This window comes from Mytilus galloprovincialis, chromosome 10, assembly GCF_965363235.1.
Source record: "Mytilus galloprovincialis chromosome 10, xbMytGall1.hap1.1, whole genome shotgun sequence".
In the NCBI taxonomy this organism is placed as follows: Eukaryota; Metazoa; Mollusca; class Bivalvia; order Mytilida; family Mytilidae; genus Mytilus; species Mytilus galloprovincialis.
In genome coordinates, this window is record NC_134847.1 from 60,141,421 (window position 1) to 60,161,650 (window position 20,230).

Here is a 20,230-nt window from a genome sequence, read left to right on the forward strand (position 1 = left end):
TCACTGGTGAACTTCTGCTGTTGTCTTTTCTATGGTAGGGTTGTTGTCTCTTTGACACATTCCCCATTTCGATTCACAATTTTATGATCTGTTTGCCACTGGAAGTGAATGCACACAACATATTATTATCTAGTTTATCAATCAATCAGTCAAAAAATTTCCTTTCAAAACTGCCTAGGGGCAACCATTTAATTTCAAAGGGTGTGGGTGTGTTTTTTCCTGAGTCTTCCTTTTTCGTGCAATGGAACTTAAGCACTATAAGGTATAAGGAAAATCTGGATTCGTGATAAATAAAAATTGTCATCTGCTTTACCAGAATATTTTTTTTTCATCAAAGGGGTCAGAATATATTTTTAAGGAAAAATCATGACCCCCCCTTTTTTGAAATTATCGTTCCCTTATGATGATCATGTATACTATAGTATGTATTACACTACAAAGGCGAGTTGAAAGATGTTATTTACATTATGATTAATATTACCATTTTCTAAAACGAATGCATAAATATCAAATAATTTTATTATATTTAAATACAAAATATCTTTGTTTTCAGAAGTTAATATGCAAATTGTTCCATATTTAGAGTTTTATTTCCTGTATTTAAATTTGTGTGGTGAGAGACTGTACTTTAGCTTAGTGTGCGAAGTATATATCAAGACTGACCTTTAAATAACTTTTGACACGATTTGTTCATTTTGATTTATTTTCCCTTCATTAGCTTGCGGCAAAAGAACAAAACACACAGCTAGCCTATGTTGCTTCAGATGATTTCATATATCCTCAGTAAAAATTATAGAGGCGTGAGAACTCGGAGTTGATCAAGGTGTTAAAATCAAAAGATGCTTTCTAGTGATATTTTTTGTGTGCGGGAACGACCATTTAATATTCGGGGGAGGGAGGGATGTGGTTTGCAGGAAGATGTTATTTTTTTTTCATTTTTGTGCATATGTCTTTCCGGCACTTTTGTTGCGGTAAATTCGTTCTTATTATATCTTGGTATTCTGATATTCCGTCTTTCTGTCAAAAACAATGATAACTTCAAACCATGAAAACGAAAGAAAATAAACACAAACAAGAAATCCTCCCCTTCTATTTAAAAATACCCATATATTTACATAAAAACCCAAGCAAAAGGGAGAAAAAAAATCTACCAAACAAGTTGTCTCATTGGCAATCACACCACATATTCTTTTTTTTTAATTAAACAAAATCATTAAAATCTTATTAAATAAGGATCTCTGATTTTGTAATGCATCGAAGGGTAACACAGTGAATTATGCTATATCTTTTTACAACTAATTTCTCAGTGCTTTGCTTCGAAAATCTTCAGTCTTATAAAAAAAGAAATCCGACGAGCCACAAAAAAAACCCGTATAAATAGATTAACCTTGTATTCTTACAAATACCAAAAACCTAACCAAAAATCCAAAAACAAAACAATTATAAACTACAGAATTAGAAACCTATACACTTAAAAGCTAAATGACAACACAACCAAGAATAAGCATTAACCTCCACCCCGAAAAAGGAAAGTAAAACGGAAGAAAAATTACTTCTTTCGGATTTTAAATAATAAGTAAACAGTACTTGTGATATCAATGTGCAATAGATGTTGAACATTACTTTAGCAACAAGAGAAAAAGATGCGAAAAGGAAAAAAAAAAAACACTGCACTTTGAAACAAAAATTTGAGAAATACTGGTTTAATAATAATAAAAAAAAGAGCAGATAATAATGATATTATTAATTATAGAGTAAGTGTGTGCTCTTAACAAATGTTCTACCTAAATTTATTGCAAACTCAATAGTTAAAATATTATAATTTACAATAAAATGAAACACGGAACAAAGACAAAAACATAGTCGATACTAAAAAAAAAATACAGAAATACTCACTCCATTTCTAGTGAAAGTAATAAGTATTATTTACATTTTTATTTATATATTAGAAAATATGTTCTTTGTGTGTTTATATCTTTAAAAGTTTATTTCCTTTTTAAAACTGAAAATTCACAACAAAATATACTAGCGCTATATAAACATATGATAATGGAGAACAACATAATTTTCCAAATGAATGACTTTCTCATTCGAAAAGAAATATTTCAGATTTAATAAAATGCATAAATGAATAAAACCGTTTTATGTTTTATACATTTATGATAAAAAGCAACTGTCTCGAATTGTTACACCTATCTAAGTACTACCTTGTAATTTCACTTTTAACTAATACATTTTTGAGGTTTCATTGCGAATCTCTTTTCACGTTTGTAAGAGGTGAAAGCTTTTAAAGATCTTTAAATTGAAACTTGAATAAATATTGACAAACTGCTCTTGGGTCACAGTTCATCGAATATAATGAAATTTGAGCATGCGCGCGGAAAATACAACTACCGGACGAGTTTCATTTTAACTGGAGAAAGCGATGGACCAGCTTGTAAAAGAATGGACTACATTATTGGTTTGACAAGTCTGTGGGCTTTGGTTCTATACCTCAACACGCTCACAGCTGATTTTGCTTACGACGACAGGTAAGCGAAATGTGTATTTCACACCTGAAATTGACAGTCCGATAAGATCAAACGAAAGCCGGTTTGTTGACATTGTGTGACACATGTACTGTTATAAGTCCTTTTTTCGACTAAAATTTCACCTTTAAGGTTACCTATGTATGTTATAGTTCTTTAAGATCATAGATTAGATGATAAAATATTTTTACAGGTATATATAAGATTCGAATGACAGTGTCAATTACAATTAACAATGTGTTATTATGTAATTATCAGTTTAAACAGGTGCCCCTTTGGACCTATTACACTATGTAGCTTTGGACACCTACAATGAAGTGTTTATTTGTTTATTTTCACTTTTAGTTATTACAAAAAGGATGCTTGTACTTTATGTGTTAACAATTAATTTTAACAATTATAGAAATAGTCTGGAAAAATGAAAAAAATAAACTATTGACACTTTTTGTTTTGTTAGATTTTGGATAACTTTCTGAAATTAAAATGCAATAATTAATCTTAATAACATTTTGAATTCCATTAGACCAAAAAAAAAGAAGGTGTGTGTTTTTTATTATCCTACCATCACTATTTTTTAAGCTAAAAATAGCCTATCCTAAAGTTTTTTTTGTTATTTTTCAAGCACTGTTAAAGTCAGAATGGCCCTTCCATAGACTCGAAGTAAAAAAATAATCCCTACCCTTTTTTTTCAAAGATGTAATACGAAACACTCATATTTTTTTTTTTTGCCTTATGAAGACGTTTTTGTTGAAAAGATGCACGTGCAACATTGCTTAAACTTTATAGAAATTAACTGACTTTAAAATTAAGCAACTACAGTTTTAGTTAAAATTTTCAGGTTTAAAGATTTTCAAACTCTATTCTGGTAAATTGAGGAAAATACTTGGTGCATGATTAATGGTTCCAATTTGAAATGCAGTTTGGAGACTGTAAAAAAGAAATAGGAATTTTGAGAGAAAAATTATCAATGATTTAATAATGCTATATATATAGCAAAAACAGTGGATGCAATTTTTAATCAGAACCTTCTTGTTGCAGAAAAAGGTATGAAACCATATTTATCCAAAAAAAAAGGAAAAAGGAAAACCCAATTATGGACCAAGATATATTGCAGATTTTTAGATTTAAATTTCACTTCATTGTTAAAGGCAAAGAAATCAGAACATTTGTATTTATAGTAAGATTATAAAGGACATTGAGAAATTTTAATAAAAACATCAATTAAATCATTGAATTTATTGAACACAAGACGATTTTGATCTATTACTAAAATTTACTGTGACCCTGATGTTTGGGTTTTTAACAATACCTGCTACTCTGGCTAAAGTATAAATGAAAACATGTTAAATAAAATATAGTTGTCGAGACAAATGATCCATTCAAATCAAGATTTAACTGAAGTATTTTTGATAAAGATACCAATATTGATAGTTTACATGTAAAATGTCTTTACATGTTCAATGTTGGAAATTGTTTTCACAAATGTTGCATAAATCCCTAGGTTTTCAAGTTCATTTTAAGAAACAGCTGACTAAGTACACAGTTTTATTTAATCATGTGGTACAAGACAATATTGACCAGACCGATTTTTCTCAACAGTTTACATTTTGAAATCACCTTTTGAGTATTTTTATTGTGAAAAATCAAATATATTATTTAAAAAATAAAAACCCAACACTTAACTTGCATTATATGCAGATTTGACCAAACTGTGCACCTGGCCTGCATTTCAATAAAAATGTTTGAGCTAAAATTGATTGAAGTAGACTAAATGCAAGATTTATTATAGCTTTTGAAGGAAAATATACATTCACTTATATGTATTGGCTATCAGATATTGCCACAACCACCCAGTCACATTATTCACAACCATATTTTAAACTTTGCAATAACTTCAGTAAAAGCTCACACATACTTGATAAAATTGCAAATAAAACAGAAAAATTCTCTACAAATTTAGAAACATGGTAATTTAAAAAAAAAAAGCAAGTGGCTTATTCAGCATGTTTAGATATGTGATTTTTTAAGCAGATGTTTTGATGTCTTTGTTTAATTCCTTAGTAGACTTCAATAATTTACTGTGAAGATAATGTGATAACCCATACATGCCATAGAGGTCTCATTCATGAAATGTTTTGTTGGGTTGTTGTCTCATTAGTTAAGACCTTTAACATCTCATTTTCTTCATATGGATGACATTCAAAGAAAAATCAAATCACATGTATGAAAATTACCTAGCAACAAATTACAAGATTATATTCACAAATATTTTTTTTAGTGAAACCAATATCAGTAATAGTAATTAACAAATAATTTCTATATTTAAGGTAGGCTTTACTCTCCAACAAGAATTTTGTTAAGTTTAAAATCAGTGTTTTACTTCCCTTGTATATCTGATCTGCCCTTTTTTTTAGTGTAGAAAGTTTATTTTGCTGAAACTTTAGAACAATAAGTCAGAAAGTCAAATAAACAAACCTCTTCATACATATTTTAGTTAATGGATTTCTTAATACCAGCTAGAGATATATACTGATGATAACCTAAAGATGCATTCAGAATCTCTACAAATTTTATGTACCTACAGTATACCTCTGTGATGTTTAATCTAGTAAAACATTTAATTCGGCTACCAGTTCAGAACATCTTTCGCTTCAATTTTGACAATACATTTTAAATTAAAATATTTTAAAAAGTATGTTTTTTTTTTTATTAAACATTTTTAATTTGCTCTTAAGTCAGTTAGTTTGGTTTTTGGGGCGCACTACGTTTGCGTGCATTTGGGGATTAAAATGTTTTAAGTTTACACGCAGCTTTTGATTACATTTGCGTGCATTCAATTTACAGGTAAACTCAAGGGTTACAATCCAGTCTTTTTATCCTTTTAATATTTTTCTTAAAATTCTAAAGGAATAGACTCTGAACATTATCTATTTTTTGCCATATTGCATGATGGAGCTGTTGGAATCTAAATTGCTCCAGTAAACCTTGCTGAAACTTAAGTAAAGGCGGCTAAGGAAATGTTCCTTGCACTTGTATAAATGTTTGTGCAAGCAATGATAGAATAGTTATAGTGTGTCTCAGTTTGCTGATTGCCTCAAATTAATTTAAAAAAAAAAATATTTTATGGTTGTTTTTTTTTTAAACTGAACAGCTGAGCAACCAAACCCCATGTCCATCAAAAAAAAAAAAATTGCATCAACAAAAGTACAAATGCAAAAAAAATAAAAAATGGCATAAAATTGGATAAATTTGAAGTTTGAAGATTATTTGTGGTGGAAATCAGAGAAGTCATTGAGTAAATAGAGTTTCACACGTAAACGGCTAAATATAGGGAGACAGTGAGCAAACAAGATGTCTGGTTGTAGTGTAATACTGTTTGTAAACCTATTAAGGGGACATAACCTCTTTTGAGTGTTCTAAAATTACCAGTTTATGCGTACTTCACATAATATAGAATCTTTTCAAAATTGTTTATTTCAAAGAGGACATCCTCTTAAATTATAGCTTATTTATTTTGGAAAAGCCTGTTCAAACATTTCCAAGATTGTCAATATTTTTGGACATTTTTTGTCTAATTAAAATGGGTGTAGATGTAATACGAGCCTTTGTACATTTGTGTGGTCATATTTGTATTTCACTTATTCTAAGTCCAGAAAGCAAACATTGATGTTAAAACACATTCAGGACTAAAATCTAAAAATCAATTGTAAATTATGTCAAGTATTGTCAGATATTTAAAAATAAAGTCTGCTGGATAATACTCATGTTTGATATTCTAATTATTGTTGACCTTGGGATTTAAGCTCAAGGGTAATTAGGTCTTGGTAAATTTAGGAAAATTTAAATTTAAATTTCCTGACATTTGATTCATATATTAATATCAATGTAATGGAGTATTTTTTTTAACATAATTTTACCTTTTAGAGATACATGTATCATTATTCTTAGGTCTTGGTAAATTTATGAAAAATTTAAAGTTAAGTTTCTGGAAATTTGATTCATATATTAATATCAATGTAATATAGTAAAAATTATATCATTCATTTACCTTTTCAAGATAATTGTATCATTATTCTTATTTAAACTACAGTGTCTTTTTATGTTCAGGTGCTTAGGTTGAAACAGTCAGAAGGTGACTACAATGACTAACAAATTTCTGGCCTAAGGAAGAAAATATGTTTAAAATTAGAAAAAAAAGAAACTTTTGTGACGTTTGAAGCACTTGAGTGAGAACAAAATTTTAATAAATTTTTAAGTGCAATATGTGTCGGTGTGGTTATGCCATTTATATGTACATTTTTACATTGCGCTGCAATCAAATAAAGTCTTTAAACCAATAGATGGAAATCCCTTCGGAAGATTATCCAAGAAAAGGTTAAGTGGAAATGTATGTGATTACTAGACATTTCCATCATATAATATGTTAAATGAATTTGCATTTGTTTTAGAATTTAAATTTAATTTGATATTCAAGTAACATTTGTTGAGATTGGCAAAGTTAAGTCAGATTCGTGCAGATTGAACAAAACAGAAGTATTTGGTTATCTTAAATTGGTGGTATTTGTCAACATTAGTAACTTGACTGAGCATGGGGGATTTACTTCTGGTGATCTCCACTAAGAAATTGTTGTGGTTTTTAAAATTTATCATAATTTATTTTGACAAGCCCACTAATTCTGATATAACTAAATTATTGATACTTGGCATTATAGAGATTTTAAATATTAGTTTTTATAATCCTTTTTTTTTAAGACATTTTTTTTTCAGCGTTATATTTTGTAGTGAGACAGTAAAATTTGAAACATCAGGGAAGGTGATATTAGGGCTATTTTGAAGTATACTTAAATGGCCTCTTTCTTGCTTATGAGCAGTAATGGATAATGCATCATACAGGCCTTTTAAAAAAAAATTGAGACTTTTACAATCATCCATCTTCAAAGATGGCTGTTCCTTCATTATAGTTTGTTCGCTTATAAGTGTTGGGATTTTGTGTCATGAATTTATACAACATTGTCATTTATACTTTTTATGTCAGTATTTTTCCTCTAGAATTTGCACAAGTTCTTTTTATAGGCCTGGTATGTCTGTCTGACTGTTCGTCTGTCTGTTGTCAACAAGTCAAACAAAAACTGAAAAACTCATGAAACTTTGATGAATTGTTATCTATTTAGGTGAGCTCCCTTTCGTTTTTTTTAACTATTTCAAATTTTAAGTGATGAGGTTTTATTCATTAAAAACAGGGGGATTTTCCAGTTTTGGACAATAACTCAAAAACGATTTTAGCAGTTTTTATTAAATTTTGGTGAATTGTTTATGTCTATTAAGATAACCTCCCTTTAGCTTTTCATGAATTTCAGATATGACATTGAGCAGTGATTGAACATTCTTTACAAAACTGACAGGCGTATCATGCCCTGATAGCTAGGCAGCTGTTCATTCTACTTGCGAACTATCTTGTACTGTTTTTTTAACAGACTTATCCAAAAAGTACTTGAAGGCTACCACCAAAGCCCCTGCCTGCATATAAATTTGTATTAATACTCAGCTAATATGGTAGCCATATTGTCTGGTTTATTTACATATGACTTAATAAGTTTTAACATTGATCTGAACTCTGTTCTTGAAGTTTTGCATATTCAATTGAGATTGAAATGCAGTCACAGCATGCTCATTAATTGCTTACTGGGACAGTATAATACCTTAGCCATTTATATTCAAGCCTCGATAGCAGGATACAAATCTATAGAGACCACATTTTCATAATTTTATTCAATATTTTGTTATCTTTTTTTAATAATTATTAAAATTTCTTTTCTTTGCTAATTGAAATCAAGACACAAAGTCCTATCTGATTTTAATGGATACAAAAACTTTATTTTACAGTGAAAATTTTGTCGTTACAGGAAACCAAATTTTTTTGTACCTTAATGTGATTTTTTCATCAGTTCATTCAGGCATTTAGATATGAAAGTAAAGTTTATAAAATCGTCATATTCATCTAAGGTTGTTTTGATTTATTTATTTCATGCATGACTTTATTGGACAATATATAAAAGAAATCTTAGTTCATTTTAAGATCCTACAGGGCGAAAGCAATAGATTGATATACACATTCTAGTTGCAATGCTTTCATGCATACAATATCATTAACCTTCAGAATAGTTATTAATATATTTGTGTACTGTGTCAAGATTTGTGTAAACCATGAGTTTAGATGTTCAATGAAAGACAAATTTTATATAGGCTCATATGCAGAACCACGAATCAAATATCTAGGAAAATGCAAGTTTTCCTTAATCCATGAAAATTGATGTCCAGGAAAATGACTGAATCCACATTATGTTGTTCCCTCAGCCACGGTGAGGCTGTGACTTAATGAAGGTTAAGTTCTATCTTCACCATCTTAGCTTTTATTGTTGAGTTGTAGACCTTAAAAAGTAGTGAAAAGTGATAGATAATATTTATTTTGGTCTTTCCATTTCTGAACCCTACAATTTTTTTTTATTTTTTTTTTATTTTTTCTGTTTGGGTCCAGATTTGCATAATCAATCAGGAAAATCCAGTTTGCTTTCCATACAACAGTCTCTTGTGTATAGAAAATTTGATGAAATAAAATGTTATAGATTTAAAAAAATTAAAATCAATTTAACTTTGTACTAGAAAACAGTAAAACACTTGTGCAGTTGTTTCATCCATGTCACAATGCCTTTGAAGGCAATAAGTTTAAAATGTTGACCTTTGTTTGTGTAGGCCAATGGATGTTATGTAATTGTCATCATGTGTGCTCTCTTAAATATTTTTTCTCAATCCCCCTATGTAAGGAAAATATAACCAAATGATACTGTCTTTTTTAAAAGCCATTCAGTAAATTATGTATGATGAGTTAAACTAGGATATTTTAATTTTATTAGTTGTGTAACACATGATCATGTCACCTATACAAGGAGAGTCACCGAATCCTAATTGGTTTCGTCTCTAGACTATTTTCCTTTCAGATAAAATCTAAATGGATCCACACTTCAATAGACACCAACATTTCTAAATGCATTTCTAATGCATATTCCCTTTGATGTGTAGAAATGATGCACACGATAACAAGAGTTTCATTTTCTTTGGTTAATTTACGCGTTACATATGTGACGAATTTGTTTGATTTTTCATCGTCTTGGTTTGTTAGTGTGCTTATATTTTCTTAAATTAAGTAGAAATAATTATGAGACAATTTTTATACTTTATAAATGGAGTTATTTAAAAAAAGATTTTAAAAAAACACTGCATTGCCAGGGGGGACTTTATAAATGCTTTTTCATAATTCCTGAGTTATCCAAGTTAGTCACTAAAGGTAATGGAACATATTTAAAAACTTCAAAGAATAATGTTAAAGAACATTTTTAACAACTTGTAAGAAAGATGTAAGAATTTTTATTATTAAAACGATACGTGTTGTACTAAACATCAATGAGACATCAACCAAAATGACACAAACAACTAAAACACATCTCAAGGTCAACTTACATAATGTATACTATCTTTTACATTACCACAAATGTCTACAGCATATATATGTCAAGCTCGTAAAAGTCTAGAGAGTAAAAAAAGTTACAAGACTGTAAATTTTATAGAGTCTATCAATAATTGGTCATCACTTTGAACTCTAAAATCGTCCCTCTTTACATACTTAAGTTATTTACGTCCAAAAGTAATGGTTTCTGTTCTCTAACTATAGTTCGCCTCAACCGGTGGTTATGAAACTTATCCACAATGGTTATTGCCACAAAACACAGATCAACTTTGAATTTAGGTGGTGAAACTTTTACCGTTCTAGAGTTTGCCCCTTTACAAATGGAAAAATACTGTATTTTGTTTCTGTTTGCAAACTTAAGTTTGCCTCAACCAAATGCTATGAAACTTAACCACAATACTTATTACTGCAAAACAGATAGAGTTTGAATTTTGGAGACGTCACTTTTACTGTTCTAGAGTTATGCCCCTTGACAAATTTTTCGTTTCCGTTCTCTTTCTTTAGTTTGCCTCAACTACTACATGATATAAAACTTATAAACAATGCTTATTACCAGAAAAATCAGATCAAGTACAATTTTGGGTAGCCTCACTTTTAGAGTTCCTGAGTTATGTCCCTTTATAACATAATACGCAAGTTAAGGGCTATCATCTGTGTCCCATGGACACTGTTCCCCATTTATTTTGAATCTGTCTAGACACCAATACATCCTCAATTTTGGATACTTTGAATTAATTGAGAGTGGATATACGAGAGACATATATATTTAATGCTTAGTATGACAAAGATTAAATTCTTGTTGTTTTGGATTCACAAAGTCAATTCCCTAGCTGTATATATGCACAACAAATATGTTCAGGGCAAAATAACAACATAATTTGTCTAAAGGGTTTGAAATTAATATTATCAAGCAACTTCAAAAGTATGTTATTGGGAGTCAGGACATACACATTTAATTGATAAATCTGCACAAATACTGTGCAACAATCAATATAAACTGAGTTTTACATGTATAAATCGTTGAAATCATACATGCATGTTAGTTAACTGCTAGTAGTCTGTTGTTATTTATGTATTATTGTCATTTTGTTTATTTTCTTTGTTTACATCTTCTGACATCAGACTCGGATTTCTCTTGAACTGAATTTTAATGTACGTATTGTTATGCGTTTACTTTACTACATTGGTTAGAGGTATAGGGGGAGGGTTGAGATCTCACAAACATGTTTAACCCAGCCGCATTTTTGCGCCTGTCCCAAGTCAGGAGCCTCTGGCCTTTGTTAGTCTTGTATTATTTTAATTTTAGTTTCTTGTGTACAATTTGGAAATTAGTATGGCGTTCATTATCACTGGACTAGTATATATTTGTTTAGGGGCCAGCTGAAGGACGCCTCCGGGTGCGGGAATTTCTCGCTACATTGAAGACCTGTTGGTGACCCTCTGCTGTTGTTTTTTTATTTGGTCGGGTTGTTGTCTCTTTGACACATTCCCCATTTCCATTCTCAATTTTATGTATAATTGTTACAGATTGGACAGGTCAATATATTTCTTTTTATTTTTAAGCCATATTAGAATGCAGACATAACAATATATTTTCACAGCCACACGATAAATGAATATATGTATTGACCAATTGCATGAAAATTGATTAATGTTACTAAAATAAGACAAATTAAAAAAAAAAGTTTTTATTTTGAGTGGCTAATTTACATAAACAAAAGTCATGAAAGTAGCTTGATTCTGAATCCAATTTGACCTTATGATTGGACTTTTAAAAAAAAATATAAAAGTATTCTTCACCTAAAAATATTGTTTAAACTAAAAGATGTTGCCTTCCTTTTCAAACACATAAAAAAATGTTAGTAATTTGTTTATTTATTTTCTTAAATTGATCCCCGATTTACCAAAAAAAATTCAGTATTGAATTTCATACTTTGTCATATAAACTCTTGTTCTTTTTTTAAGGGCATACGATACAGTTACAGGGAAGGTAATGACGTTGCTAACGTAAAATGTTATTTTCGCGACGTCAAACTATGACATATATCGGAAAAAGATGCATTTTTCGACTGATTTTTATCATTCAAACTGTTTTAATTTGAAAAAGAGTGCATGGACCCCTATTTTTTAAAACAACAATTTGTTTCATTTTGCAAGGAGATTATGTGACCCAAATTTTATAAAACTGTAAATAGCGCATTTTTTTTAATTTTGATAAACATGCAGCAAAAAATGACGTTTTTTCCTCTATTCATGAACATTTGATAAATATAGAGTTATTTCGGAATAAAAATTGCATAATTTTTAATGATACTTATAAAATACAGAAATTACCGATTATTTAACAAAAAACAATTTGTGTTTATCTTTTAAAACAAAAAAGTTATGTCTTTCTTTCGAAAAAGAAAATACGGACACAAATCTGAATTTTGAGCAAATATACAAAATTTCGACCTCATTTTACTCAAAAAGTAGCACATGAAGGTATATTTTTTATTACATATTTGATTTAATCAGATAAAAAATAGCCTATATGCAAATTTTCATCAACTTGTAAATACAGGTTCAAAACTGTATCGTATGCCCTTAATGGCTCAATTTGTCAGTTGATCCCAGGCTCCCTTAAAAATGATTTTTGAAAAAAATCGACCTTAAGGTCATATACCATGAGAAATTATATGATGTGACCTTATCGGAATTAAAAACAGTAAATTATTGCCTCTGGATAAAATATTTGGATTGTCTGGTGTTTACTTAGGGAATTAATTTAGCAAGATAACCTTTTTCCCTGTAGAGATAGGTCAAACATGGATTGATTCAGTCTTTTGGAACTACATTCTGATAAATAGATACTGTGATCCAGCGGCCATTAATTATTAACATTAACAGTGTTGATAAGGAATAGTTTCAGACATATATGGAGCATTATAGATCTTAGTTATTGAGTTCTAAGTCAAGCAGAGATGGTGATTGGACCAAGAAACAGCTGTTTTATAATCTGTTGTCTGAGGCATGTTTTTGTTGCTTGGATCCCTTTGTTTAACATGTGGTCTGTCTCTTCTGAGACAAACTTAATCATTAGAAGAATTAAATTAGGAAACTTTTTTTGGTGCAGGGTGCTTTACAATCAGATACATACTATTTCTGTTGCCTTTTATGAGTTTAGACATCCGGAAATTTGAATGGGAAATTATTATTTTTCAAGGGGATTCCATTATTTAATGCACACATCTGTATTACTGTTGTGGTAGGTATAATGGCAGTATAAAATATTAAAGATAACTTGATTTATTTCATTGTAAAACTTAAGTTATTGCAATAGATGAATTATGGATGATAATTGGGTTTTTACATGAAAGAGCATTTAGCAACCCAACTACACAATAAAAGTAAATATGAATTATCATCCTGGTGTTGTTCTCAAGTCTATAAAATTACCTAGAATTATGTGATTTTAAAAAAAATTGTATAAAGATGTTGAGACTAACATTTAGTACATATTTTATTTTTTGGAAGATCTTACACAATTTTATTCATTTATTTTGATGTATTGTGCAGTAAATAATGTTTATTAATTTCCAATTTAAAATAGATGAATGATTTTTTTATTTATGGCTGCAAAAGAAAGATAGCATATCACAGGTGGATGAAAATTTACCAAAATAGTTACAATATTGCAAATAAACTTTAATAAATTGTGGGATGTGTACTGATTGATACTAACAAAAATTAGTCGGGTAGAACATTATTATTTTATTGTTTGTAATTGGCTTTGAATTAGCTTTTAGCAGCTGCAAGTACTTAAATCGGCCCATCATAATGATCTATGATCGGCAGCCAATTGCAACTGATTTTTGTATAGCCTGGAGATGTCGGAGTCAAAATGCAAGACTTAAGTATGATTTTTCAGGCAGAGCAACTGAGTTATAAATAATGTTTTAAAGTTTGTGATTTAAGTTCATTTTAAAGGGAACTAACTTATAACATGATATGCAGTTGTATAGCATTTTGTTACATAATAATGTGCCTGTCCCAAGTCAGGACCCTTTAGTTTGTTTTTGGTTCATATACATCATAATTGCTTGGTTATAAGTTAAGCTGGTCATTTTCTGGTTTAAGTTGTTTCACATTTTTTATGTCAGGACCTTCCAATACATTTGCGCTCTGGCGGATAGCTCTGTAATTCACAATCGTGTCACAAATTATATCATGTATATAGTTTTGGTTTACATATCACAATCTTTTTTTTTTCATTTGTGGGGGCCTGGGTGGGCGAGTGGTCTAAGTAGTTGTTACTACTGTAATCACTAGCCTGGGTCAACACTGAGGTTGTGAGTTCAAACCCCACTTGTGCGGGTGCACTCAACACGGCCAATCTTAATTGACTAGGATTGTCAGTTTTCCTATCGAAGGTCAGTGATTTTCTTCAGGTACTCTGGCTTCCTCAACCAACAAAAACTGGCCGCCACGAAATAGCCTTAATGCGGTGCTTAAAAGTGGCGTTTAAACACCAAAAAATCAAAAAATCCAATCAAATCTTTGCATTTGTTCTTCTTTCATATGTGTGTATATGTTTAAAATCTTGTCATTCTTATTTTTAAAAACATAAATGTATTAAGCAGTGACAAGTAAAAATTATTTTTATGCCCCACCTAAGATAGTAGAGGGGCATTATGTTTTTTTCATGTACTTTAAGTGCATTAAATAGAATTTCACCATTGGATAAGTATCTTCTTTGTGGATAATCATGGTCAATAAATCATAACTGTTTTATCCACTGACATATAGAATGAGTTGCATAATATGTTTCTGTCATAGAAATAGATGAAGTTGTCATAAAACTTCTTTTAGTTTTAATATATTTATTTATGTCATATATATAATTTTTCACGAACCTGGACAAAAGTCACATGGGGACGATTGTCAACGGGTTTGATTTGTCAGCAGGAGTAATAATTTGATAATTAACCAACACACGATGACTCCTTTTGAATAAGAGAGAAAATTGTTCGGCACAAATGTCGTAAAGATAATATCTAACTTGTTTGGCGATGGAGAACAGTATTATATGTTAAATTTTAAATTAAGAATAAAGTTTTTTTTGCATTGAGTGACAAGTTACCAGATAGATCAATTGATAACATTACAAATTATACCAAATCATAAAATATTTGTCTCGTCAAGTTTTGATACAGACTACCATTCAGTTACCGTACAATAATTACACATTTCTTAGTCATTCTAATCAATACTTCAGAATCAAAATTTGAATTTAATAAGTTAATTTGACCATTTGTCACCTTTTTCAGGTAGTGAAAAGGAGATTTTAAATCTTGAAATGTCATAAAATATTATATAACTTTATTGACCATTATGTAATTGCCAAACTTATGTGACACAAAGACTGTCATTTTTAAGGTGGTTTGCAGACTTTAATTATTCTTAGAACTTAATGTTACTAAAATAGTTAAATAATCAACTTAATTGATCAAAACTAATTTTGCCAATTTTTTAATGATTTCCAAATACATTTAATTTTTTGTATTTTAAAATTAAATTGTGAAGAAGACTGCTATACTCTGTTCAATTCCTCAAATTTTTTGACGGAAGTTAGTGCTAAAAAAAAAACTCGCTGTACAAACAGGCTTTAGATGATAATGGTGGATAATGGATGGACAGTGAGTGAGAGTTATACTCCAGTGTCAAAGTGGGTCTAATTCTTTCTTAACTGTTAGGCAACAGAAAATATTCTGTACACACGCACTGACCAAAAATGAATCTTTAGTTCGAAACTCTTGAATTCAGGAAATGATTGATTAAAAGTGTTCATGGGAAGTCCATGTACAAATGATTTATATGACGATTCTAGTACCATGTACTTCAGAACACGGACCAATGTTTTTTGTTTGCTGATAAGTATTGTAAATTGGCTTTTCTTTTCATCATTTGACAGTGGTTAATGCATGTTATGACAAACATTCACTTTCAACAATCATTTTGAAGTGCTCTTGTAGTTTGTGTTTTATCCCATGTAAAACTCCACGAATCCTGATCTCGGTTGATGTATGTTGACCCAGTCTTAAAGAATTGCTTTTAATTCATCTGTTTGTTTAACTTGAAAGATATACCATTTTGTTTTTGACCTCCCGTTGAACTGGATATTTGTGATTTTAAATATTTATTCTTACATACAAACATTACATTAGAACACTTTACTTTAGTTTATATACTAATTCCTAATTTGACTTGTTGTAGACTTAAATGAACACTTTATGTCATTTACATGTATACTTAAACATTACAAACTGAACTTAGAGTTCATCTATACTTAATGATGTTTATTTGTTGTTTTTATCTCATTAATTATTGTCTAGACAAATATTAAGGTCAAATTTTCACCAAAAGTAACATTAGCTAATTCTTGAATTTTGAGAAAAAAATTGCAGCAAATTCATTTTGATTTATATTTTTTTCTTACATTATCTTATATTCAGTAAACAGCCACATTAAAACACAATTTTATGATTTTTGAAGTAGCGGCACAATTTAAGTTCCAGCCAACTGAAATTAACCTGAGCTTTGCAGTTTTAATTTTCCTATCCATGGCCACTAAGCACCAAATTTAGTTTCAAAAATTGTGTTAAAATAATTTACAGCTGCCCAGTAATTTGCATGAAACCAATGTTAGCCATCTAACTGTATAAAGGTTGCTCTCAGGTTGTATTTAGAGATCCTAAAAAGTAATAATTATTAAAACAAAACATTGAAAACCAGTTAGAAAAATTGAAACCTGAAAAGAAACATATTCAGGGGAGATAACTAATGTTTTCATGTAATGATGTACCATTATTGTCATCAAGTAAAAAATTCTGCTGTCATTACTGTTAAGGGTTGAAATTCAAAAGGCAAAAAACTAAAAGACAAAAGTGACACTTAATTATGTACATTTTTTTTTATAATTTAGTCTATACAAGAAATAACATGAAATATTGATTCTTCAGCTTTAATAGCAAAGATGATTTTTCTGCTTTTCTGAATTTGTTCTTTTATTAGATAAGAGAAAAAAGTGTCTCATGGAAAAAGAAAAAAAGGAAAATCGTTAAAATGTAACCAAGGATGAAACCAAGAATAATTATTTGAATATATCTGCAGTCATGGCAGTTGTAAGAAGCAATAACTTTTTGAAGCATAAGTAAATTTTATGCTTTTGGATAGAAAAATGGTGTCCAATATATAATACTGTAAATTCAAAATTTATTGCAAGGTTTTTATTAATGTGAATAATGGATCTTGGTGTAAGAACTCCCATTCTGATATCTGATATGTGTATCTGTATGCAGATGTTCCTGAAATAGCAATAATCAATCTAATGTATCTTGTCTATTCTTAAAAAAAATGCAATAAAAAATGCATTTGATATGTAATTTCTGAATTAACAGTAGCCATCTTGTTTTAGATTTTAGATATAAAGTCCTCATCAATCAAAAGAGTTGCTTGGTCTCCATTAGTTATTATAACTGTAACTTTATACCAAGGACAGTAGATGTCATAGAAGAAAGTTCGTGTTTATTTGAATGTAATTTTTTACACCCTTTGTAAATTGTCTGTAATGAATATATATTTGACCCTTTAAGAGTCTTTTTAAGACAGAAAATTATACATAATTAGGGTATAATTCAAATATATAATGTTTGTTAACAAACAAAACCAAAGTATCGGGTTTTGTCCCATAATAACTAATTAGGTTTGGCTGCCGACAAATCGATTTTTCACGTTTTTTCAGTCTCCATATTTGAAATTTTAACTCAGTTAGATAATACAGTTTTATTGTAAAATAACCACAAATGACATGATTTATATAATTTATCAATGCACTGTATCATTTCTAAAAGGTCAAAACAAATCTTTTAATCTTTTAAACCATGAAAGTGCAGTATACAGCTTATATTTCAAGAAAGTGATTTTATTTTGATTGATGAAAATCGTTCTTATTTTATTTCTTGTTTCATAAAGCAGCAATCCAGTTCTGAAAAAGATTAGTATAACTGGGTATTAATTATAGATGTAGACTTATAAAGGCTTAGAAATCAATATTGATCTTAATTGTATCAGGCAAATTATAAGCAGGTGGTTACAATATTGGATCCTTGCAACTATTCTAGTCCTTAAGATACCTTTGATCTATCTAGGTTAGACTCCTAATTTTCTAAATTGTCAGAAATTTGTAATGGACCCGCCAGATTATGTTGCTATTAGTATCCCTTAATGTAAATAGTCCATTATACATATATTCTGAGAAAATAGTTTAAAATGTAATAAATTGTGTGGAGAAAGAAACAATCTATCTTGACACTACCATCTCATAATTTCTCTGCTTGCTGGCAAGGGTAACCAGTAATTTTAAGGTGAAAAGAAATATGGAAAAAGATTTATTAAAATATAAAGGTAATAGGGTACTAAAAGTCCTCAAGAAAATTGAAACATCAATATTAAAAATCAATATCCAAAATCATTTTATGTTCCCATCAGATTTTATACTTGATGACCGAAAAGTGTCGAGAATACAATTTTCTATTTTGTCCTCTTACTGAAGAAATATGTCCTACCACATGTTAAAAAAAATGTCACCATAGATGTCTAAGGTTAAGTTATTGAACTAATTGATCTGAAATTAAAACCAGAAAACAAATCATGAATAATAAGTTCAAACTGATCAATAATCATATGTATTATTTCTTTTCAGTCGTGCCATACTAAAGAACCAAGACTTGCTGCCAGACACACCAATCATCAATATCATATATGATGACTTTTGGGGCACACCTTTAACCCATAGTGGTTCCCATAAATCATACAGACCAGTATGTGTTCTATCATTTCGTCTCAATTATCTCCTCGGAGAACTGGAGCCTTTTGGATACCACCTTGGGAACATCATTCTTCATGCAGTAGTGACAGCATTGTTTACACATTTTGCACGGATAGTTTTACACGAAACGTTTCCAACCCTCATTGCTGGTCTACTTTTTGCTGCACACCCAGTGCACACTGAAGCAGTTGCAGGAATTGTGGGAAGGGCAGATGTCGGTGCTTGTCTATTCTTTTTACTTGCACTCCTAAGCTATATGAAATATGTCCGTTATAGAGATGAAAATTATAGCAGTGATGGTGGAGGTCAGGGGGATGATAAAAGGAAGATTTTATTCTTTATTCTGACAGCAATCTGTACTACATTGAGTATGTTGACTAAAGAACAAGGTGTGACAGTTATAGCTGTGTGTGCTGCTTATGATCTCTTTGTACAACATAAAGTCAAGATTACAGATTTGATAAATATGAAATGGGTAGGTACATGGTAGTTCCTTCTAGTTCAGACCTCTTTGAGTGCACACTTTGACACTCTTTTTTGAGTCATATATACGATACAAAAGAAATGCTTGTCATATTTTTGGGGGATGAAGCTATCCTTATGTAATACTTGAAATTGTTCTACCAAGCAAAGTTTTGCATTGAGTATCTAGATTTTGTGATGTGAACAATAGTCTTATTTTTTTATTGGTTTATTTTTGAATTGTATGAATGACCGTTCAAATCTTACCAGTATTTTCTCATTTTGTTCTGATATCTATACATTTGTATGTGATATTTTTCACACTACAACAAAACTTGTTACAAATGGTGTACCTGTTCTTTCTTTCTGTACAAATAATAACAGATGTCATTTTGTTTTACCCTAGTCATTTTTTTATTGCTAGCCAGCATAAATTATCTTTTTTTCCAGGACAATGACATTGTGAACTGAATTTTAACCAGCTTTATCAGAAAAAAAATGTTCACCTTAAAAATAACCACAGCTATAATTATTTTTGTGATAGTTTGACAAATTAATTAAAGGTGTATTTGAAATACAGGTAAAAAAGTTAAATGATTGATCTTCAGAAAAAAACCTCCATGGGCTATACGGGGTACTTATGGGTAAATTTTGAAAAAAAGGTTCTGATAAATAAAAACATTCTATTTTGAATCATCCTTAATTGTTGTGTATTTTGTTTAAAAATTCGACAGAATAAAAAGTCAGAAAGAAAGATAAAAGTTTTTTGATTTTCTGTAACTACAAAAAAAAAGCATATAATTAACCTTCAGATATAATAGACTGCAATATTAAGCTGATTTGTTCATT

At 29.8% G+C, this 20,230-nt stretch overlaps 1 protein-coding gene across 1 annotated transcript in view; it reads left to right on the plus strand.

Moving 5' to 3' along the window:
• The first annotated feature begins 2,363 nt into the window (after positions 1-2,363).
• Positions 2,364-20,230, plus strand: part of LOC143048008 (protein O-mannosyl-transferase TMTC2-like) — a 38,168-nt gene continuing 20,301 nt past the window's right edge. Inside the window, exons 1-2 of the mRNA XM_076221425.1 lie at positions 2,364-2,531; positions 18,794-19,394. Of these exons, the coding sequence (XP_076077540.1) occupies positions 2,446-2,531; positions 18,794-19,394 (687 nt within the window). The 5' untranslated portion in view covers positions 2,364-2,445. The remainder of the gene's footprint in view (positions 2,532-18,793; positions 19,395-20,230) is intronic.